At 35.8% G+C, this 25,491-nt stretch overlaps 2 protein-coding genes across 3 annotated transcripts in view; both read right to left on the reverse strand.

Moving 5' to 3' along the window:
• Window positions 1-14,780, reverse strand: part of LOC123687053 (collagen alpha-2(XI) chain-like) — a 61,603-nt gene extending 46,823 nt beyond the window's left edge. The window contains exon 1 of one of the 2 annotated variants that reach the window (XM_045627014.1): window positions 14,630-14,780. The gene's annotated coding sequence lies outside the window, so the exon portion shown is untranslated. Of the gene's footprint in view, window positions 1-6,680; window positions 7,051-14,629 lie in introns of those variants that run through there. The other variant, XM_045627015.1, reaches the window with a different exon arrangement.
• Window positions 14,781-21,536: 6,756 nt separating this feature from the next.
• LOC123687079 overlaps window positions 21,537-25,491 on the reverse strand; it is a 62,046-nt gene continuing 58,091 nt past the window's right edge. Inside the window, exon 3 of the mRNA XM_045627016.1 lies at window positions 21,537-23,372. Coding sequence (XP_045482972.1) covers window positions 23,197-23,372 — 176 coding nt within the window. The 3' untranslated portion in view covers window positions 21,537-23,196. The remainder of the gene's footprint in view (window positions 23,373-25,491) is intronic.

Genomic DNA, 25,491 nt, shown 5'->3' on the forward strand with positions numbered 1-25,491 from the left:
ATAGTCCAAGGAACAACCCCCTGAATTTTTGCCGCATGTTTAGGAAACACCCTGTAAAATCACTTCATCATGTCTCTCATTGTATTGCGGCCGTTTGTCTTTCAATGCTCGATTCAAACGCATTAATTGTGTTCGATAACGATCGCCTGTGACTGTTTCAGTCGGTTTTGACAATATGTAATACACTACGCCGAGCCGATCCCACCAAACACTGAGCATGACTTTGGAACCATGAATATTCGGTTTGACCGTCGACGTGGAAGCATGGTCTTTATATAACCATGATTTTCTTGGTTTGGAATTAACGTAATGAACCCATTTTTCGCCTCCAGTCACAATGAGATGCAGAAATCTCTTCCACCTTTTCCTTGCAAGCAGCTGTTCACAAGCAAACAAACGCCGTTCGACATCTCTCGGCTCCAGCTAGAGAGGCAACCAATTTTCTTATTTCTGAATCATTTCCATTACTTTAAGGTATTTTGAAAAGGATTGTTGCGTTACTCCCAACGATCCTGCCAATTTTTGTTGCATTTGACACATATTCTTTCATATGACAATCAACTAGCATACAGGGATCTTTTCAAAAAGACCCCTGAACTTACTTCCTAATGAATTTCTAGTAACTTAGAAAACTCTCGAATATTAGAAATATTTTGGACTATTCAAGTGACTGAGGTATATTTTTCTTCCGAATAAAAAGAAAAATCAGTAACCCAACGAACTAAAACCGAGAAACATGCTAATTTTATGAATTTTATGAACATTTGCTTCCGCCATTTTGCAATAGATGGTTGAAGCGGTAAGTGGTAGTCGAGATAAAAAGATCGTAGATGTCATACAATAAGCTTAGGTATTTGTGAACATAACGCCATCGAAATATCAGCCGATTTGTGTCTGCATCATAAAGTTATTCTCGATTAAATATGTCAGCTTACGAACTAAATTCTCGTCATTTGAGGGAGGTATTAATTGTTTTCTTTAATATTAAGAAATCTGCGGCTGAGGCTCATCGGATGCTCTCAAATACTCATAATGAGGCCGTTATTAGTGAAAGAAGAGTGGTCTCAACGCTTCAAGAACGGTGATTTGACGTCGAATACCAACATGACGGTGAAAGAGGGAAGGTTTTCGAAGATGCAGAATTGAAGGCATTATTTAATCAATACCGTGTCAAACGCAACGAGAATTGGCAGGATCATTGGAAGTGACCGAACAAACCATTTCAAAACACCTGAAAGTCATGAGAATGATTCAGAAACAAGGAAATTGGGTGCCTTACGAGCTAAAGCCTAGAGATGTTGAACGGCGTTTGTTTGCTTGTGAACAGCTACTTGCAAGGCGAAGCAAAAGATTTCTGCATCGCATTGTGACTGGAGACGAAAAATGGGTTCATTTCGATAATCCCAAGCGCAGAAAATTATGGGGATATCCCAGCCATGCTTCCACGTCCACGGCCAAACCGAATATCCACGGTTTCAAGGTCATACTCAGTATTGCATTATGCGTTGTTGAAACCGACTGAATCAATCACAAGCGATCTTTATCGAACTCAATTAATGCGTTTGAGCCGAGCATTGAAAGAAAAACGGCCGCAATACAACCAGAGATATGATAAAGTGATTTTACCCGTTGAAATGGAAAGTCCTATTCCACCCGTCGTATTCTCCAGAGGTTGCTCTCTCGGACTATCACTTGTTTCGATCAATGGCACAAGGCCTGGCTGATCAGCACTTCTGGTCTTATAAAAAAGTAAAAGAGTGGATCGCTCCAAAAGATGACCAGTTTTTTCAACGCCAGATGGGAGAAAGTAGTGTCCAGCGATGGACAATACTTTAAATCATAAATGTATAACCAGTTTTTTACAATAAAGCCTCGAATTTCGGAAAAAAAAAACGGCTGAAGCAAAGTTATACGCCTATGTAGATTTCTTAGTGGAAAGTCACGGAAATGGAAAGATACTCGAACGTGATCTTCTTCTTCTGCGCCCATCCCGACACGAAATTATTTCAGACGATGAGCCTCCATCTTGCGCGAGATTGCCCCCATGAATACTTCATTAATATTCCTTTCTTGAAGTTTGCGATGCCACAAGAAAAAAATAACAAGATTACTGTTTTCTCATAACGAAATGGGCATCATCCCCTAATTCTCCTACGTTTTTAACGTGCCAAAGGCGGAATTACATCAACGGAAATGGAACGACTTCTAATAACAAGAAGTTCTGCCGTCGGAATTCAGTAATTAAGTATTGTTTCGGATCGCAGCGACATCTGTAAAAATTCGTCTTTGCGAACGTCATCCTCGTCCCTTTTCACAAGTGAGAAATTTCAATGTTCGGTTTAATTTTCGACTAATTCAATCAAGGTACGTGAAGAGGTGTCGTAATTAAAAATTTATGGGATGTTTCGTAGTTTTAGGTTGTTTTTGCAGTTGAAACGGCAAGAAATAAGAAGAGTACGTCAGAATTTTATATTTGAATGGATTTACCAAACAACTCATTTCCTGGACGAATAATTTTATCTACATAGGCGTACAACTTTGCTTCCGCCGTTTTCTCCTGGAATTCGAGGCCTTATTGTAAAAAACTGGTTATATATTTATGATTCAAAGAATTTTCCATCGCTAGCCACTACTTTCTCCCATCTTTCGAGCAGCGTATAAATCCTGCGTTGAAAAAACTGGTCATCTTTTGAAGCGATCCACGAATCGATCCAATTTTTTACTTCTTCATAAGACCGGAAGTACTGGTCAGACAGGCCGTGTCTAATTGATCAAAACAAGTGATAGTCTGAGGGAGCAATTTCTGGAGAATACGGCGGGTAGTGTAGGACTTCCCATTTCAACGTTTCCAAGTATCTCTTGACCACTTTCACAACATGGGGTTGAGTATTGTCATTCTGTAAAAGCACTTCATCATGTCTCTCGTTGTCTTTATATGCTCAGCTCAAAGGTATTAATAGCGTTCGATAACGATCGCCTGTGATTGTTTCAGTCGGTTTTAATAACTCATAATACACTACGCCTAGCTGGTCCCACCACCATGACCTTGGAACCGTGAATAGTCGACGTGAAAGCATGGTCGGGATATCTCCATTATTTTCTGCCCTTGTGGTTATTCTAATGAACCCATTTTTTTTCTCCAGTCACAATGCGATGCAGAAATTCCTTCTATCTTGGTCTTGCAAGCAGCTGTTCACAAGCAAACAAACGCCCTTCAACAACTCTCGGCTTCAACACGTACGACACCCTATGTCCTTGTTTCTGAATCATTCCCATGACTTTCAGGCATTTTGAAATGGCTTTTTGCGTCACTAATAATGATATTGCCAATTCTTGTTGCGTTTGACATGAGTCTTCATCAAGTAATGCCTCCAATTCTGCATCTTCGAAAACCTTCTCTCTTGCACCGCCATGCTGGTCTTCGACGTCAAAATCACCGTTCTTGAAGCGTTGAAACCACTCTTGGCACGTCCCTTCACTAATAGCGGCCTCATCATATGTATTTGAGAGCATTCGATTAGCCTCAGCCGTAGATTCCTTCATATTGAAGCAGAAAATTAAAACCTTCCGCGATGACGAGAATTTGGCTTGGAGCTGACATGTTTAATAGAGAATAACTTTATGATGCAGGCACAAATCGACTTATATTTCAATGGCGTTATGTTCACAAATTCCTAAGCTTATTGTATGACAACTACGATCTATTTATTTCGACTAACACTTACCGCTACAGCCATCTATTGCAAAACGGCGGAATATTATGTAGTTAGTCGAACCGTATCATTCGAGACTATTCCCGGTTCAAAAAAATATGTTCGTATTAAATATTTGGTCTGAACTATAAAATCGTATTCCCTTGAATAAATACTAAAGGGAATGAACAAGTTTATTTTTACAAATCATCGACTGTTTAATTATTCACAACCACCTATCAATTAAGTAAACAATAAGAGATCCAACTTTTCTGCCCATAAAAACAAATAGGAAGCAAATTGAGATGAAGCGAAAATGTGAAGCGTAGGTTTAACGAATAAAGAAAAGTTTTCCTATTCTAATTGAACGTTAAAGCCCTTGGAAACAATTCCAAGTTAGTGCTTTGTAAAATTGTCATTCATTCCATGGCTTTGCCTCGTATCCTCCCGAAGGACAAGGATGTAATGGGAAATTAATTATATCAACTAATTGAATGAACGCTTTGTTAATTATTGAACGATCGGGTAAAGCGTTCTGATGACATCGTAAACGATTTAATTTTTTTCTTCTTATCGGAGTAGAACTGACAACAGAGTAGGGATATTTATACCTACCTATTGTTGATCAAAAGTTTTACTCCACCGTATTAATCGACATTAAAATGATATTTCAGTATATTCTGTGTCAAGGTCAAAATCTATTTCATTATGACTTATACAGGGTAGTCCAATCTGGACGTCCAATTTTCGATGACTTTTTCCAACATTTGTGGCCGTATATCGGCAATAACACGGCGAATGTTGTCTTCCAAATGGTCAAGGGTTTGTGGCTTATCCGCATAGACCAATGACTTTACATAGCCCCACAGAAAGTGGTCTAGCGGTGTTAAATCACAAGATCTCGGAGGCCAAATCACAGGTCCAAAACGTGAAATTAGGCGGTCACCAAACGTGTCTTTCAATAAATCGATTGTGGCACAAGCTGTGTGACATGTTGCGCCGTCTTGTTGGAACCACAGCTCCTGGACATCATGGTTGTTCAATACAGGAATGAAAAAATTAGTAATCATGGCTCTATACCGATCACCATTGGCTGTAACGTTCTGGTCATCATTGTTTTTGAATGATTCCACTAGCCCATAAAGCGCACCAAACAGTCAGTTTTTCTGGATGTAACGGTGTTTCGACATTCACTTGAGGATTAGCTTCACTCCAAATGCGGCAGTTTTGTTTGTTGACGTAGCCATTCAACCAGAAGTGCGCTTCATCGCTAAACAAAATAAAATGGACGTAGTGCGCGATACGTATTCCGCACAGAACCATTATTTTCGAAATAAAATTGCACTTTTTGCAAGCGTTGTTCAGTCGTGAGTCTATTCATGATGAATTGCCAAACCAAACTGAGAATAAATCACTTGACAGCTGTTAAATCGGTCGCCATCTTGAGCAGTAATGCCAAATTAAAGTTATATACCTCGAAAAAAATACCCTATATATTGGGGTTTGAGACAATGATCTTTCTCCGTAAAATATTTTCAGTATAACTTCTGGTTATACTGGGAACTCACTACTATATATAATAATAATAATGTGTATTCATTCCGAAATACAAAAAATAATACACATAAATAATGCCTTAATTAATAAATGGATAAATCTCACACAAAATATGACACTTGTGGGTGGGTTGTAATTTAAATTGACAATAATTCCATGGACAGGCAAACACTCAACTAAATAAACTTATTTCTCCTCGTGAATGTATCCCAAAAGGACTTAGGTTTGCCCTTGATCCAGGTTTTAACTCTTTTATTGAACGTTCTGTTATTTCTTGTTACCTTGAAATCTTCTGAAACTTGATTATAAAGGAGAGGTCTGAGATATATGAATGATCTTTGTGCAACTGTGCAACTGTTTATTGTCGGTAATTAAAGATGTTTTCCTCTTATTTACATACAGGGTGTTTCATTGGGAAACGGAAATACTTCACAGGTGCATAGGTGACACCAAGGGGGTTCTGGAGATACCCTATTTATTGGGTCTTACTGTCTTCGTAGCCGAGAGGGTGTTTTATGAATTTTGCATGTTTCTTTCTGAGGCCATATCAAACGAACCACTTGGTAGATTTTCTTCATATTTGGCAAATTTGTTCCTAATTGAGAGCCCAAACGTATCATGCAATAACCGCCTTGAAAATTCAGGTTCGAGTTAACAAAAAATTATGAATCGTTTGAATCCTCGAAACAACACCCTGTACATCGGAATCTTGAAAATCTGTTTTAATATTCGGAAACACCACTAAAAACTAAACTGAGACGTTACAAAGTAATGTTGAAATAATTATGGATTCAATATTTTTGATAATTCATTGTTAAAAGTCACTTCAAACCACTTTCAGGAATCCAAGTTCTTAAAAACTTCACTTTTACGTTGAAAATTTGTGCAGTAAAACTGTCTGCGCGAAAATTTGAAGTACACATCTCAGTTTAGTTTTTAGTGGTGTTTCCGAATATTAAAACAGATTTTCAAAATTCCGATGTACAGGGTGTTGTTTCGAGGATTCAAACGATTCATAATTTTTTGTTACATTTGGACTTTCAATTAGGAACATATTTGCCAAATATGAAGAAAATATACCGGATGGTTCGTTTGATATGGCCTCAGAAAGAAACGGGAAAAATTCATAAACCACCCTGTATCTCGGCTACGAAGACAGTAAGACCCAATAAATAGGGTATCTCCATAACCGCCTTGGTGCCCCCTATGCACCTGAGAAGTATTTCCGTTTCCCAATGAAACACCCTGTATAATTATTTGGAGGTATCCCTAGATTGTGCCATTTGAAATAAGAAAGTAGTAGTTTTTTTCCGATATAACCACAAGTGTTAGAGGTCTGAAAATATTTCAGGTAGAAAGATCTTTGTCTCAAACCCCAATATGATAACATCAACTTGTTTTTCAGAAGATAAGTTATGTTTGTATACATACCTGGAAAATGTGGTTGAGAACTAGTTCAATACAGCGTTAAAGCCATTACAATCCATTAAAGCATTATTTATTGATTATTGAAGAGATCAAAGTATTTGCTATGCTCATCTGATGTCGCATTGAATTTTTAATTCCTATCCTTCCATTTCATTGATAAATCAGGAAAATATACCAGAAACATGTCTTCTTTGCTTCTATCGTGCCAAAAAAAATGAGTATTATATTCTTCATATAATAATATCCTTAGATTTCTGTCTTCTGACGTATTGAACTTTTGGTTATTTTATGAGTATAATCAATAATTTCAGGTGGAGTATTCTGAATTTCCAGATAAAATTCGCTTGAACCATCCATTTTTGTTCAGTTTCAACGCTAAATATTGAATTATGTAATTCACAAATGAATATGACGTTTTGAAGACTGCACTTAATATGACAATCAAGTCGGATCATAGATAGATTTTATTCTCTGTGTTATCGAAATATACTTTCTCTAATTCTGTGGTTATTCCGTTCATTCTTCCACATCTTGTAGAACAAAATCGTGCGAGAATATATCAGAAACGCACAGTTTTCATGGTTATATTTTATTATTCTATGTTGGCACTCCGAATTTTCCGCCACGGCTTTATCTGTCAATTCATCAATGTGCCTTAAAGAAATCAGTTCTGCCAACCAACATTTTTCAATGCAAAAATCACTAAATTATATTTATGGCAATATTTCATCAATTTCAATGAAAATGCAATGAATTAGAGAAAATAATGTATAATACTCGTTCAGAAGGCTCATTTTACCACTCGTTCATTCCAAAACTCGCCACTTCGTATTATAAATAACTATTCCATAACAATCGATGGAATGAAATTCAGTCAAAATGCTTACGAAACCAGGTGTTGTAGAAAATGATCACTAAAGGATGTCCCAAAATTAACGCAAGATTTAAATTGAATAGAAAACATATTTTTTAGTCTTTTGATTGTGATTTTTTTATTGAGAATCATAAAGTTCATAGGATATGGTTATTTATGGAATAACTTATCGTGCAATTGGCCTCCACGACTTTGCATACAGATACGCACTCGTTTGCCGAAATTTTCTATGACCATTCTGCATAGATGTGGCTGAATTTTGTTGATGCAATGTTGAATTTCCTTCTTTAATGCACTTGCTGTTGTTGGCTTGTTGACATAGAGCTGTGATTTCAAATGACCTCATAAAAATAAATCTAATGGTGTTAAATCACACGATCTAGGGGACCAATTCTGATCACAGAAACGAGAGAGTACACGACATGAAAATGTCTTGTGCAGTTATCAAAGCGTTTCACAGGCGGTATGACATGTGGCACCGTCTTGTTCAAACCACATTTAAGCCACATCAATATCATCAAATTTCGGCAAAAAGAACTGTGTTATCATATCGAGTACCTGTCACTGCTTGACCAGCCTCATTTTAAAAAAAGTGTGGTCCAATTATGCCTGCAGCCCAAAAGGCACACCAAACAGTGACACGTTCTGGATGCATTTGTTCTCAGAACACCAAATTAGGCAATTTTGGCGATTAACAAACTCATTATTTTTGAAATATTGTTTAATAATGAAGACAAGCTGTTCTGTCGTGTAGGGCTCCATTTTTACTAACCCTTTACTGTCAGCAGTCGATTTTTTTTTAGAGTTGTCAACACTTCACTGCATAAATGGCGGCAAATTTAAATCTTGCGTTACATTTGGGACACACTTTAAATATCGAGTAATGGAATTTTAACACTTTGTGATCGAATTTGAAATAAGAAGAGCTATATTCTACAGAAGTTGTGACGAAAGTAATTTATATTATGTTGGAGATCTCTTGTATTAGTTACTAGCAGACTTAATGAACTTTAATTCATAATCTGTGGTAATCTCAGAGAACTATAGAACGTTTCAAGTTTCAAATCGTGAATAGTATTTTATTCTAAGATGAAAGAGAATCCTGGATTCTGCGTTACCCACAGATTCAAATATTCATTATCAAAAAAATTCCTTTTTTTTTCTGGTACCGCCCCCTGATTATTTTTTCCTGTCTTCCATTTATCCAGGAGAATTATCGTGTTATAAAAGACTGCATAAAAAACCAACATCTCATCTCTCCTCGATTACCTAGGCATCCCTCTGAACGTGGATTAAAAATACATCAAGGAGCTGTTCAAACAGCTCAGCTGGTTTTGCTGGATTTAAATACGTCTTTACTGATTCTAATCGACATCTGAGATGAATTCCACTCCTGTTTTTCCCATCAAATAGTGGGTACATCTTTGAAACGAACATGAAACATTTTCGTCAAAAAATACAGATTTCTCCGATGGGATATTTCATTTTGAAAAGCCCGCTACTTTGGCATCTGTCAATTTTGAAGCTGTCATCTTTTGACATTTGACAGGTAAACACTACGTCATTGCTAAATATGGAACGACACATTTAAATTGTTAAAATTTACTACAAAATGGTGATAATGTTGCAGAGTTAGAAAAACTAAAGCACTTTTGGGTCGTCTTGAAGCACCTTCTCGACCTGCACTAGTGGAAATGGTAGACAAATTTGAACTGCTGGTACAATTAAGTGATCTGAAGAATCGAAACCATGTGCGTTGCTCAAATACAATTGAGAATATTGCTGGGTTAATCTTTAGTTTAACGCCCCCTCCCCTATTTTGATAATATTTCGTATAGTGATTCGTTATGATGTTTTGTTGTTGTGTTGACGAAAACCCAGGATTGTAGATTTCTCGTCGAGCTTGGGAATTCCACAAACGACATTGCATATTTGCGATTTTGATTAAATACTGAGGTCTTAAGGCTTTCACAGTTCAGTTAACACAAGAACTGAAGACGGTCGATTACCAGCAACGTCGTATATTCACTGATTGCATTCTTAGAATGCATGCAAAAATTCATCTTCAGTGATGAGGCCCATTTCCATCACAAAGGCTACGTTAATCAGAAGAATTGTCGCATTTGGGACTCGAAAAAATCCATGAATAATTGTTGAAAAGCCTCTCCATCATCAACGTGTCACTTTTTGGTGTGATTTTTGTGCTGGTGGTGTGATTGGATCATGCTTATTCGAAAAAGAAGCTGGTGCAACTGTTACTGTCAATGGATTGCGCTACCGAGCAATGATTAATGGTTTTTATGGGTGTAATTGAAATATATGAAGGATGTTTTTTTAGAGCTATAGAACTTTAAATTGCAATAAAACAACGATGGATTATTCGATTGACATGAATTTTATTTATCCGCAAGATAATCTTGTGGCATTACATTTTAAATATGATTTCTGGCAGATGACCGCCACGGCTGGCTCGGATGTAGTCCAATCTGGACGTCCAATTTTCGATGACTTTTTCCAACATTTGTGGCCGTATATCGGCAATAACACGGCGAATGTGGTCTTCCAAATGGTCAAGGGTTTGTGGCTTATCCGCATAGACCAATGACTTTACATATCCCCATAGAAAGTAGTCTAGAGGATTTAAATCACAAGATCTTGGAGGCCAATTCACAGGTCCAAAACGTGAAATTAGGCGGTCACCAAACGTGTCTTTCAATGAATCGATTGAGGCACGAGCTGTGTGACATGTTGCGCCGTCTTGTTGGAACCACAGCTCCTAGACATCATGGTTGCTCAATTCAGGAATGAAAATTTAGTAATCATGGCTCTATACCGATCACCATTGACTGTAACGTTCTGGCCATCATCGTTTTTGAAGAAGTACGGACCAATGATTTCACCAGCCCATAAAGTGCACCAAACAGTCAGTTTTTCTGGATGTAACGGTGTTTCGACATACACTTGAGGATTAGCTTCACTCCAAATGCGGCAGTTTTGTTTGTTGACGTAGCCATTCAACCAGATGTGCGCTTCATCGCTAAACAAAATAAAATGGACGTAGTGCGCGATACGTATTCCGCACAGAACCATTATTTTCGAAATAAAATTACACTATTTGCAAGCGTTGTTCAGGCGTGAGTCCATTCATGATGAATTGCCAAACCAAACTGAGAGTAAATCATTTGACAGCTGTTAAATCGGTCGTCATCTTGAACAGTAATGCCAACTTAAAGTTATAGACCTCGAAAAAAAACACCCGTTAGTTTCTTCATCAGTTAGTATATTAATGTGTACAACGTTTATTTTCGACAAGATAGTTCTACGTGCCACAAAGCAATCGAACAATCGCAGATTTGCAAGAAAAAGTTCCTGGACGTGTTAATTCTCGAAGAGGTAACCACAATTGGCAAAGGAGATCTTGTGATTTAACACCTTCAGACTTTTGAGCCATGTGAAAGAAAAGGTTTATGTCAATGCTCCACAATCGATTCAAAACCTGAAAGATGGAATTCATGAAGTTATCGAGGACATATAGCCGCAAATGTGCGGTATTTTTCGTTGTTCAATCGAAAAGTAATTAGAGTGTCCCTTAATTACTATCACATTTCATCTGGGTCATAGACATCTAATCAGCTCAATAAGAAACCAATAAAAAAATTAGATCGACCTCGAACAGTTATTGATTGAAAGGGAATGAAACGACTCGTAGATGTAGAAATAAATCTTCATGAAAATCGAGAGGACTCAACGTTGTTATGAATTAGGACAAAGAATTAGGTCACATTTCATCGAGATCGAGAGGAATCTGTATCGGATTTGCTCGCGTGTTCCGAAATTTGCATAACTGATTGGGTCACGTGGTGTTGGTTCGCAAAAAGGCCGACTTGTTTCGATGTCGCTGTTGACGAGTCGATAACACTACTTCTTGTAGAGAATATTTTAAAAAGTATGAGGTACTGACCTTTTGTTGTCAGTTTATTTATGCTTGTTTGATTCATGTTCATGGAAACAAGAGTAAATATACAGGGTGTTTCCTAAACATGCGGCAAAAATTCAGGGGGTTGTTCCTTGGACTATTCTAAGAATATTTTGTCCTTTGATGATTTTTGAAAAACCTCTTTGTTTCGAAGATACAGGGCGAACAACATTTTTCATATTTTCAAAATTAATAATAGTTTAAATAAAAATGCGTACCGCACTGTGTTTACTAAGTAGGTACAGTTTATTTTTAAATTTGTTTAACAACATTCCAATTACTAAAAACGGCCAGTTTTTTGACTAAAAATTGCTAATACATCACAAAACGAATTCAAATGAAAACCGTGTTTAATCTGTATTCCTTTACCATCTGCACTTATCAATTTTTAGTCAAAAAACTGGCCGTTTTTAGTAATTGGAATGTTGTTAAACAAATTTAAAAATAAATTGTACCTACTTAGTAAACACAGTGCGGTACGCATTTTTATTTAAACTATTATTAATTTTAAAAATATGAAAAATGTTGTTCGCCCTGTATCTTCGAAACAAAGAGGTTTTTCAAAAATCATCAAAGGACAAAATATTCTTAGAATAGTCCAAGGAACAACCCCCTGAATTTTTGCCGCATGTTTAGGAAACACCCTGTATAATGAGTGGCGAATTCCATCAGTACGCCACACGGAAGAGAAATGATGAAATGAAATTGAATGATCTATGCATACCATACCACAGAATAAAACAAGCACAGAAGGCCACAAACTATTTGGCGATCAAATTGTACAACCATCTCCCAGACGAGATCAAATTCTGCAGATGTTATGGAAAACGCCTGAAGTACGTTCTGATCTCCAAGTGTTATTACTCTGTTGGTGAATATCTGTCAGACGAATTCAAGTGAAATAATTATTAAATTTTTTTTTTTTAAATATACTATTCTGTTAGTTTCACTATTTTTTTCTTTTCATTGACTATTAATTGTTACCTATCGTTTTGTAATGATTTGTTAAATAAATTTGATTTTGATTTGAGATATTATTTTCGAGGGAATAATGAACCAATTATTTTGGAATTCTTCATCGCGGTGTTTGAAACAGGGTGATTTACTTTTGGGTTCTCATTTTAACTGGGGATTTTTTCAGGGAAAATTAATTTTGGCACATTCATCTTCTTACGATTTTAGGATGAGGAATATCTTTTGAGAGTTCTTAAACAAAATAACTCTCGAATAAAACACCAAGAAATTTGAAAGGACTAAGCAACGCATAAAGAGGAAAATTGCCTTTCGGTAAATTTACTCGATTTTTTATATGTTGTAGACCTCATGTTACTGATCAAATGTCTTCATGGCATCACGGCTCTTATTTCAACCTTCAAAATTATATAGGGTACTACATAAACTTTTCTAAAATTTCAAATGGCTATTGTGAAGAAGAAACTTTACCTAATATACAGGGTGTATCACGGTCGATGGTACATTAGACGTTTACGGAGAACGGAAAGCTAGAATTCACTGAAAATTTGGTTTCTTAAACAAGAACAACCGCTCTATCGATCTGAAATATTTTCAGTGCTGTAGTGTACACTTATATCAAAGTGTAGTAAGTAGGTACTTTGTCACACCCAGTATATTATTGCATCATTATATATAGTGTGTTTTTTTTTTCGAGTTATATAACTTAAAGTTGGCATTACTATTCAAGATGTCGACTGATTCAACAGCTGTTAGGTGATTTATTTTCAGTTTGGTTTGGCAATTCATCATGAATAGACTCACGCCTGAACAACTCTTGCAAATAGTGCAATTTTATTTCAAAAATAATGGTTCTGTGCGTAATACGTATCGCGCACTACGTCCATTAGCGATGAAGCGCACTTCTGGTTGAATGGCTACGTCAACAAACAAAACTGCCGCATTTGGATTGAAGCTAATTCTCAAGTGTATGTCGAAACACCGTTACATCCAGAAAAACTGACTGTTTGGTGCGCTTTATGGGCTGGTGGAATCATTGGTCCGTACTTCTTCAAAAACGATGATGGCCAGAACGTTACAGTTGATGGTGATCGGTATAGAGCCATGATTACTAACTTTTTCATTCCAGAATTGAACAACCAAGATGTCCAGGAGCTGTGGTTCCAACAAGACGGCGCAACATGTCACACAGCTCGTGCCACAATCGATTTATTGAAAGACACGTTTGGTGACCGCCTAATTTCACGTTTTGTACCTGTGAATTGGCCTCCAAGATCTTGTGATTTAACACCGCTAGACTACTTTCTGTGGGCTGTGTAAAGTCATTGGTCTATGCGGATAAGCCACAAACCCTTGACCATTTGGAAGACAACCTTCGCAGTGTTATTGCCGATATACGGCCACAAATGTTGGAAAAAGTCATCGAAAATTGGACGTCCAGATTGGACTACATCCGAGCCAGCCGTGGCGGTCATATGCCAGAAATCATATTCAAGATGTAATGCCACAAGATTATCTTGCGGATAAATAAAATTCATGTCAATCGAATAATCCATCGTTGTTTCATTACAATTCAAAGTTCTATAGCTCTAAAAAAAACACCCTTTAGCTTTTTTGATGACAATTTCATCAATATCCCATAATTCCCATACCTTGGGTATAAACTCAACGGTTCATGAGTGGCGACGAGGAATTCCATTTATTTGACTATTTCAACAGAAAAAGTTTTTTTCGAAAGAAACTTTTTTCATTTTTGATTCTACAAATACAAACTATCATAAGATTGTTTGCGGTTTGGACCAAAAATGTGCAGGGTGTGCATCATAAGATCATGAAGTTGGACAACTCAAATTTATCAAAACACCAGATTTTCAAATTAGATCCTATATTTTTTATTAGTTTAGTCAATTCTACGTATAGAAATACTTAAACATACCCCAAACCTAAAATGAATACTTCAAGAGTTATCAAGGAAGAACTTTAAATGAGGAAAAACCGCAAATTCTAACAGTGTGTAGTAGTCTTTGACCTGAACTCTACCGATTCAAGAAAAAATCTTTCGTACTTAGTTCAACATAAAAACAAATGTATGCCCCAACAATGTAGATGCCATATAAAATTTTCACTCACCCTCAGCGTCCAACTGCACAAAACTAGGACCGCATTGCCGATAAACCAAAAAACGAAAAAAAAATCCAACCGAACCAAATCGTATCGGATGGATGAAACAAATGAACTAATCCTCGGTTCGGCAGCAACAAGAAAGACCCTGGCAGCGATTTAGTAATCAATCTATTTGAAATCTATTAGGCTCATCGTTGGTATTTGTGTAAACGACACTACCATATTTTCATACATCTGGAGAACTAATTTAAATTGCTCATGAATATCCGAAGCGTTAGCCTATTCCACAATTGGTACGCGTGGTATGCGTTGCAGAGGCGTCGATAACTCTGATACATCAAGTGACGATGGGTAAAAGAACACCCAGTAATAATGACACTATTTTCAACATCTCAACGAATTTTTAAGTTATTTCTTTGAATAAAGATAGAAAATGTTCAAAAAAATTGAGACAACATCTAAACCACAGGGCGTTTTGAATAAAAGCTTATTTTTCATTCTTTTTGTTCACCCCTGTATACAGGGAGATTTATTGGAAAATGGGCGGGAGCTAAGGGTAGATAGAAAACACAGAGGCGAGTAAGAATAACCTATATTTGAAGGGTCTATAATCTAGTCTATAGTAATAATGATAGGTAAAAGTAAGAAAAACACAATTATTTTCAACATTTTTACTCTCTGTTTCGGTTTTTGTTAAACCATCCATATATTGAACACTCTATGGTAGCTTTCATCACCAAAAAAAAACTAGTCATAGTCTTTATAATCAGTTTTTTATTGGTTTTGTCAATTTCTTCAAGTACTCATAACTTCCGAACCCCCTTATATATTTTCATGATCTTTGCTACGTTTATTCTATGTAACAACTACTTCATATAGACATAACAACTGAATTTTTTTTTCAGGTCCAGCCTAGGAATTGATAAATAAGATTCAACTGAAACAACACACCCTGTATTTAAAAATTTCTTAAATTTGATAGGATATTCGAATAACGGAGAAAAAACTAAAGGGAGCAAAGTATTTCTCGAACTTCAGCTTGCGATTTGAATACCCAATAAATCTAGTCAAACCTGAATATTCAGACAACACAGTAACCAAAATTTCAAACAAACCCAATTTCATTTGGAATTTATTTATTTTACCAAAATTGAATTTTTTGGGTCACAAAATTGAAACATAACGAAATGTAGATATTTGCAGAGGTCTTTTTCTGAAGTAATCTTTTATTATTTCAATTAGTGAGAATCAACTGTATTTTTCGAATATCTAATTTTAAAAATAAACAATGAAATGAGTTCTGAAAAACATAACATCTCAATGAAAAACCATAATGCTATAAAAACGCCTTCGAAACAGAAAAAAACTCACAAAAATCGCTCAAAATGGCCACCATTCTGCTCAATGCATTTCTGTGCTCATTAAATAGACAAGTTATTGATTTTCTAATCATTTATTGATTATTTTTCAATTTGTTGCAAGCGTCCTGGATTCTCTGAAGAAGATAAATTTTATCGTTTATTAGTGTCAAGCAAACGTCTGATTTTAAGTAACCCCAAACAAAATAATTGACAGGAATCAAATCGGGGCTCCTTGCAGGCCAGTTATGACTTCCACTCCTGCCCATCCAACGATTCGGATAAGGAACCTTACCTATTAACAAAGCAGTGATTTTATTTTGAGAATCACAGTGATATTTCGCTTACAGACAGAGCATTATAATACCTACTACTATTAGAGGCCTGAAAGTTGGTTCTATTCTGTGATCTTCTGAGTCTGTAATATTGCACACGTATATTAAATTTGTTTCAAGTGTCGTGACTATGAATATCTCCACTCAATTGTTGCAGATGAGCATCAGCGACGGAAACAATAACCTGGGTTTAATGGATTCAGTCCTTACTTGATGGAAGTTCATTATAGATAAAATAATAGATCAAAGATTAGTCGAAATTACTTCGTCTCATTATTTTATCAATATCCTTTGTATTCATCTATATTAGGTAAAGTTTAAAAATTTTACCAAACGTATACACTGTGTCCGTAAAGTATGAAAAAAATTCTTTTTTAGCTTAACAGACCATTTTAAGAAATAATCCTGAAACACGTCGTTTTTTATTTTTATTTACCGTATTTTGAAATAATAATCTAATACACAGGGTGAATTACTTTCGAGCAATGACGTCACCGTCATTTTTTTCAAATGGAACACCCCATTTTGTCTCAATTTTCCGATTACTCTAGCTGATCTGATTCCAAAAATGTATCACATGTTGATTAAAATTGGTAAAGGGTGGACAAAAATACAATAGTTTTGTGTGTGCTCATAAAGTAACGCGTAACATTCTTTATTAGTTAAATTAACAATATTATCAAAAATACTTATTGTCTAGCGGCAATTGGTTTGAATGTAACACCCTGTAGTTTGTTTAATTGTTAGATTAATAAAAATGAGCTGTTTCCAAACATGTTTGGTACTTGTGGTCTAGCAGACAGAATATGAAAAAAATTATTTCTTATCAATTTAAAAAAAACATAGTCGCCTAGTTTTTTGAGAAGTGTCATTATTTGTTTAGTAAGTTATTGGTATTCAATGACAGTTTAGTACTACAATATTTTTGGTACTCGTGAATGTTTTAATTATTGCTTAGATTCAATTTATTATTCTTTATTTATTTTATTTGATACATTTTTGGAATCAGCTCAGCTAGAGTAATTCACCCTGTATATCATATTATTATTTCAAAATACGGTAAATTAAAATCAAAAATCGACGTGTTTCAGGATTATTTCTTGAAATGGTCTGTTTAGCTAAAAATGAATATGTTCCATACTTTACAGTTTACGGACACAGTGTATATTGCCACCGAGATTGCCACTACTTTCCTACAACCAATTTTTCTATTGTGCATTCAGTTGTAGTCGCCGAATGCTTTTCCATGCATGTAATTGTCATCAGTAACCAACTGTAAAAAAATCCATAAATTCTGAATATCTGTCAGAAGAAAGACAACTGTTATGTTTTTCATAGCTCAACAACGTTCACGTGAACATTTTGTCAATTCTGAAATTTATGATAAATATATTGTTTCGAATTTATTTGTATATCGCTGAAGTAGGTAAATAAAAATTTTACACATCAATGAAGTGTTCATATGAAAAGTGAATTATTGTCATTGCTGTTTGGTTCTTTGATGCACCGATCATTTGGATCTAATGGAAAATCAATATTCATCACGATGCCTGTATTTGTTAAAAAAAAAGGTTCTATTCACTGCTGACGAATCCGTCTTCAAATTCAGTTATGTCCGTCCGTAGATAAGAAAATTTTAAAATGAGAAGAAATTCAAAATTCAGTCTTTTCAAAGTTGACTCATAAAAGATTGAAAATTTTCATGAATTCAGAATATTTTATAAGAAATACTTTCAGTTCTTCAAACAGGGTACTCTACAAGCTGTATATCAAACTTTGATATATGATAGCTGCTCTCATTCCGATCATTTTTTTCTATGATCATTGGTTTTTGTTTGAAAGTAACAAAAATTTGAAAACAAATATTGAATATATATACAGAGTGAGTCTCCGACTTGTACATATATTTCAACCGTTCCTGAGGTCGGAAGAAACACCTTTTTCCTTTAGTATTTCTTCCGATTCGATTGTTTTTTCTCACTTAGTATAGTGGGTATTTTGTAGTTGATCGGACTTTGATGGTATTTCATGTTCGAAAAAGATTCATTACATCAATAAAAAACTATTTTCCGAAAATAATTTTCTTCGATTCCATTCCATTTGCGAGATATAAATAAAAGTTATATTCTTTTATGAATTTTCAACAGCCTGTATCTTTTCAACCGAGCTGAATCTGAAAAAGTTGTAGTGAAAAAATGTGTTTCCTTTGACCTTTCCGAATCTGCGATTGAAATATATGTACAAGTCAAAGACTCACCCTGCATATATTCAATACTTTCACATTTGAGAGATACAAAGCAGAGGAAAATTACACAAATCGCAACGATTTTGCACGCTTCAATTCATGTTTAGCTACTGGAATTTGCAAAGACGCGGTAAATCCAATTTGTCAATTCATCGTATGTGATTAGTCGCCGATGAATCGGCTTCGAGTACACGTATCTAGAGAAAGGGACAGAGAGAATTTTCTGAAACCTGGAGAGGAGTTTCTTCGTCAAATTAGCCAAACTACCTCTAGAAATTTGTCTATGATTCTCATCTCGACAATTTTTGCCAAGTAGGTCATTGTAACGTTACAAAATTCAGTACATTTCATATATAGCGAATACTCCTACTTTTTTAATGGAGAGAATTCTTTCAGCCGGCTACAACTTTATCTTCTATCGTCCATGTCCGCCTTTAGCCCCTCCAAATTCGAGTCACAAAGGAGTTAAAAATGATGCAGACCCCGCACATCGTTAGCTTAATACTGTACCGATCGATAATTCATTATACTCCTGATTTGACAGGTGTTCTAATAAAGAGGACTCTTCCTCCTGTATGATGGAGCTATTATTACGTGAAGCACGCGTTGAACAGGTTGCACGTACTCGGGGGGAAACACAGATTCGGAGTGGGGTTTATGAAGGTCGTCACACGCGTTAATGTCTGATCGTACGACTTATCCTGCGACTCATCGTACATCTATAATCCTTCGTTTAGGACTTAGCTTTTATTGTGAATTGTTTAAAATGAGATCGTCTCTTCGGAGCTTAAATGAATAATAAACTCGAAATACACCGCGCAAAAGAATTAACGCACATTATGGAAATCTCAAATTTATTCTACAACTGAAGGTGTTCTCAATGATAATTATTTTTATCAGAATTATGCATGCATATGTTATCCACTTTCAACGTTTTTCTTCAATACAGATGTCTTTTCCCAGCAGGAATAAAAAAAGACGAGATTATCAGATTTTGAATGTATTGGCTCCATTCTGAAATCAGTTGTTCTCGATCAATTCTAGTGATCAATAGTTTTTCTTTCGTTTGATTTTCTACATTTGGACATACACAAGAGTTGCAGAAAGGTTTGGAGTTTCCCATACAAATGTGTCCAGAATGTTGCAGCGATTCAGGGAGACAGGTATGAATGTCTGAAGACCAGGACAGGGTAGACCACGGGTAACAACTGACATTCAAGAACGTTACTTGAGAGTTTCTTCGTTGAGACAACGGTTTGCAACCGCTCGCCTCCTTCAAAATCAGCTTGAGCAAACTCATGGGGTGCAAATTAGCACTCAGACAATAAGAAATCGCCTCAGAGAATATGATTTAAGGCCTCGTGTCGCGGCAAGAGGCCCTGCTCTTACCCCAGCCCATCGAAGGGCGCGTTTGGATTTTGCGAGAGAGCATATCCATTGGGAAGAGGCTGATTGGGAAGGAGTTCTCTTCACAGATGAGTCTAGATTCTGCTTCTACCATTGTGATCGACGTTTCTTTGTATACAGACGTCCACATGAAAGATATGCTCAGTGCAATTTCCTGAATACTTCTGGTTTCGGGGGAGGATCGATTATGGTATGGGGTGGAATATCTTTGACTGCTCGCACAGACCTAGTGGTCGTTGATAATGGAGCTATGAATGCTGATAGGTATATAAGGAACATTCTTGAAGAGCATGTAGTGCCATTTGCCCCATACATTGGTGAAAATTTCATTTTTATGGACGATAATGCCAGACCCCATCGTGCGAGCATCGTTCAGGAGTACCTTGAAGAGGTTGAAGTCTCTCGAATGGAATGGCCAGCAAGAAGTCCAGATCTCAATCCGATTGAGCAGGTTTGGGACAACCTAAATAGAAGGCTGAGAAGGTCAGAAAATGATCCAGCTACTCTTAATGACTTAGGAATCCAACTCAAAGAAATCTGGGAAGGATTAGATCAGAACATTTTAAGATCACTCATTTTGAGTATGAACCGTCAGTGGCCAGTGCCGAGCTGTAATTAACGCAAGGGGTGGAAATACCAAGTATTAAATCACTTATCAGCATTCCAGTATTTTGAAAATTGTTTATTTCTCTTCTTTCACATAAGATTCGGTGAAATCCTGAATTTTTCTTCCATTTAATGTGTCTTGTTTCGTTCAAAACCTTCCCGAGAAAACATAAAAAATAAGTTATAAAGTCAATGTAGAGTTAACTTTCATTAAAATTGAGATTTTCAGAATGTGCGTTAATTTTTTTGCACAGTGTATATTCTTCGAAGTGTCGATTTAGACTCTATGATTGTTAGCTGAGTGCTGAGTCGGAGAAAAAATGAAAGCTTTTTCTTTCTTTTCCGTGCGATTTTTCTAAGGTTTTTTGTTGTATGATCTAATGGCAGTAATGAACACAATAAAAAAAGAATTATCCAATTTGGTGCAATCGTTTGAACATGATGCCCTTATTACCTTATGATATTTATCATAGATTTGGTTTTCTTCTATAGAAACAACTGCTCTATCTATCTATCTAAATTTTCAGAAAACTGTGTTGCCGCTTATATAAAAAAGTGCTAACAATTTCGATATTTCGTACACCCTTTATATTATTACTCTTTTCGGTTTGCCGTAGCCTCTTTAGCGGTTTTTGAGTAATTGATTCACTTTTTTTTGTAGAACACTTAGCTTCACTTCTGTACTTAAAATCCTAGAAAGCTGTAATTTCGTGTATGGATTACCAATATCCCTTATATCATTTACGTCTAATAATTTACGTCCCTATTCATACAGGGTTGTTCAAAATCACAGGTTTTTTATCTCATACAATGTTAATACTTACCTTAATATTAATTGAACTTTAATTATTCATTGAACTTTAGAGCATTGCACTTCTTTTGAAAAGTTCTTCTTCTTAAGGGTTTACTAATGGGAATATAAATCAAAATTTCTGCAGAAAATGAAAGAAAAACAATTGATTTCGTCGTTCTTTATTATCATACATGAAGAAGATACCCATCTAACTAATATAAATACAATAATTGTATATGGCATTAATTTACAATATTTATGATAATATTCGAAAAAATCAAGTATCAATATATAAATCTAATTGATATTTTCAACTATATCAATATCCCTAGAGGAAATTATCGCTTTGAAAATATTGAGAAGTTCCTTTTCGCGTCGCAACCTTTTTTTTTTGTCTCATAATATAAACAAACAAACCAAACTATTTCTCTAATCTGCAGTCTTTTTTTTCCTCATTGAAACCATGCAACTGATGTGTAACTTTTGTGAAAAATTAGGCCTGCTTCATCTGTTCTGATATAATAGGCCTTATATTTTATTTATTATTCTAATTTTATGTTATTTAATTTCAAATTTCTAGGTCAAAAAGTGCAGAGATCAATGGGTACATTTTTCTTGGTTTTTCATAAAAAATATTCAACTAGGAGAATTATTCTGAATTTTACAATTAATATTATTATTTTCAAGTTCAGGAAATATTTGAATTGTTCAGTATAAAATTCATAATATACCTAAACTGAATTGAAATGGATTCATTCAAATCACTGCTGAGGGTAGTTTTATTATTTAATATAGGTTCGATCATTACAGAAATTTCTAGTATTTATCTGTAATAATTGCTGATGAAATTTTTCAGTTGAATGTTTCCATTATAATTCAACCAATGAGCTGAAAGAAGAATCACTTGAAAAAAATTAATGAATGAAAAATCGAGTCAGGAAACTTCAATAATGATGAAAATTTTTGCTATGCCAATTGTATGATTCTTATGAAAGATGTAATCGCTTCAAAGTACGTATTTGTCAGATTAAAATATTCAGTATGGCTTTTATAGCTCTACCATTGAAAACTTTTCAGAGAACAACAAACAATTTAGTACTTCACATTTCATATTCATACTTCCTATCAACAATTATGTTTTCATAAATCCATGGAAAAATTTGTTTTCAAACTCTTGTTAAAAAGCCATAAATCAGCGTTTATAATCACATTTTTCACACCTCGTAATTTTAACGATATCGAGCTTAAATTTTGCACAAATATGCAAATATATCCTCTGAAATTGGTGGAAATTGTATAAACGTTTTCCGGGCTCTCCTCAATTCTCCTATTTTTTTCGGTATATTCGTTTTGAACAAACTGAAGTTCGCAATTTTCTAGCAACTTTCGAGCCTTCTTCTAAAAATGCATCGAACACATCGAAAAATTGTCCAAGCCATTACATATTAGTTTCAAAAAACCACTGGAAATATGTCAAAATATTTTCTTGTAGTGGTTTGTCGTAACAGAATCTCTTAATTATTTTTTTCACTCTATTCTTTCAGGTGTGTGAGCCTATTACAAATTCAGTGTCAACTTCAACGCTGGATTTACACAAGTATCAATTACCTATTCTGCAATACATTTCGAATAATTCTCCTTAAAAACATTTTCGATATAAGAATTTTTAATTATTATGGATTTTAACGTTATTAATGCATTTATTTTTTTTTTAATTTTCGTTATTAATTTTGATTTTTTCTCAGTAAGGGGAATTCTAGGTAGAAAAAGTCAGCACACATCAGTTACTGGTGTTATCTTTTTGGTTCTATACCGAACTGTTTTCAGGATTAACCCCATCTGAAAGGTTGCCCCATCTTCCGGCCACTAGAAGAATGAATTCTGTCAGTACTCCTGATGGAAGATCTTTCTTTACCTAATTCGTTGATTGGTCCCCACCGTCCAAACATGGTCAAGGCTCTCTTTTGGGAAGGTTGTTGAAAAATTATGTCATCGAGGTCTGCATCTGGAACAAAATTATGGATGAAAGATTTTTCCTACACTTGGAATACAAAAAGAAGTAGGAAATTTCTTCTTTTAAATAATGGTTTATCTCAATTCTCTTAGGACACTGCTCAGAGAAAATGATGTTATGCTATTCTTTTCAGCTCTTTACATCTAATACATAATAAGATTGTTAGATAAAAGAAATGAGCTACTTTTTACTCTTTATCATAGTTTGTTGAAAATCTTATTTATGAAGGGTTTTCCGATAGGAATAATGCAGTTTAGAATAGTAATGGCAACAATATTCATTAATCAGTAGTTCAGTAGGTTATGCTATTAACCACCACAGTATTGGCGAAACAATTGTTGCAAACCTTAAAATATTTGTGGAAATTACTTTGTTTTGATTTATTTTTTAACGTTTTCATACATGTGACTCATCGTTTTCATATTCGAGTAGATTAAGATTGAGATTTAATTAAGGATGTTCCGTTTCACTGCGACCTAATGGTCTATTGTTCAAGATGGCGACCGATTTAACAGCTGTCAAGTGATTTATCTTCCGTTTGGTTTGGCAATTCATCATGAATAGAGTGACGCCTGAACAACGCTTGCAAATAGTGCAATTTCATTTCGAAAATAATGGTTCTGTGCGGAATACGTATCGCGCACTACGTCCATTTTATTTTGTTTAGCGATGAAGCGCACTTCTGGTTGAATAGCTACGTCAACAAACAAAACTGCCGCATTTGGAGTGAAGCTTATCCTCAAGGGTATGCCGAAACACCGCTTTATGGGCTGGTGGAATCATTGGTCCGTACTTTTTCAAAAACGATGATTGCCAGAACGTTACAGTCAATGGTGTTATAGAGCCATGATTACTGACTTTTTCATTCCTGAATTGAACAACCATGATGTCCAGGAGCTGTGGTTCCAACAAGACGGAGCAACATGTCACACAGCTCGTGCCACAATCGATTTATTGAAAGACACGTTTAGTGACCGCCTAATTTCACGTTTTGGACCTGTGAATTGGCCTCCAAGATCTTGTGATTTAACACCGCTAGACTACTTTCTGTGGGGCTATGTAGAGTCATTGGTCTATGCGGATAAGCCACAAACCCTTGACCAATTGGAAATTAACATTCGCCGTGTTATTGCCGATATACGGCCACAAATGTTGAAAAAAGTCATCGAAAATTGGACGTCCAGATCGGACTACATCCGAGCCAGCCGTGGCGGTCATATGCCAGAAATATTATTTGAAATGTTATGCCACAAGATTATCTTGCGGATAAATAAGGGCTTTGGTTTTTTCGCATTGTGACTGTAAAAGTTTCACCATTTTTGAAGACAATTTTAACAATTTGTTAAAGTTAAAAAAAGAATAAAAGTTAAAGTGCGTCGTTAGAGCGCGTATCGTTCCATTTTCAGTTATGATCCATTTTTAGCTGAGATACCTAGAATCGTGTTGCCAGGGGTCTTTGCTGACTTGGGAGTGCCACAACACTATAAAGCAACTGGCCAGAGGAGATAAGGTGACTCTACTATGGGTACCAAGGTACTGTGGGGTTGAAGGAAATGAAAAAGCTGATGAACTTGCAGAAAGTGCATCAAGGTTAACACCTGCTGGACCTGAGCCTTTCTGTGGGCTAGGAAAAGATCAATATAAAGCTGCGGTCCAGCTATGGGAGTTGAACAGCAGGACAATCCACTGGACTAACACTCCTAGACTTGTTCAGGCAAAGAAATTCGTGAAGATTTCACCTACCTACGCCAAAAAGCTCCTGAAGCTGTCGCGAGCCGAGCTTCGGATGATGGTGGGACTGCTAACGGGGCATTGTCGGTACAAACATCATTTGTACCGTATGGGAAAGTCAGCAGACGAGATTTGCAGGCTCTGTGGATCAGAAGCAGAAACAGCTGAACACTTGATATGCAAGTGTCCAGAGCTGGCTGGCCTAAAAATCATTCACATGGTCCTGGATACCAGAGAGGTAACGGCCAAGGCCCCTAAGGAGGTTGTCAGTGTTATTAACGTCATTGACTACCTCCTTGGGTTTCTATGAATGAGTAGGGTAGAGAACAAAAGATCTGCATGGTCGCAATTCCCGGAAGACTTACCGAACCAAAACGAC

This window comes from Harmonia axyridis, chromosome 1, assembly GCF_914767665.1.
Source record: "Harmonia axyridis chromosome 1, icHarAxyr1.1, whole genome shotgun sequence".
NCBI lineage: Eukaryota > Metazoa > Arthropoda > Insecta > Coleoptera > Coccinellidae > Harmonia > Harmonia axyridis.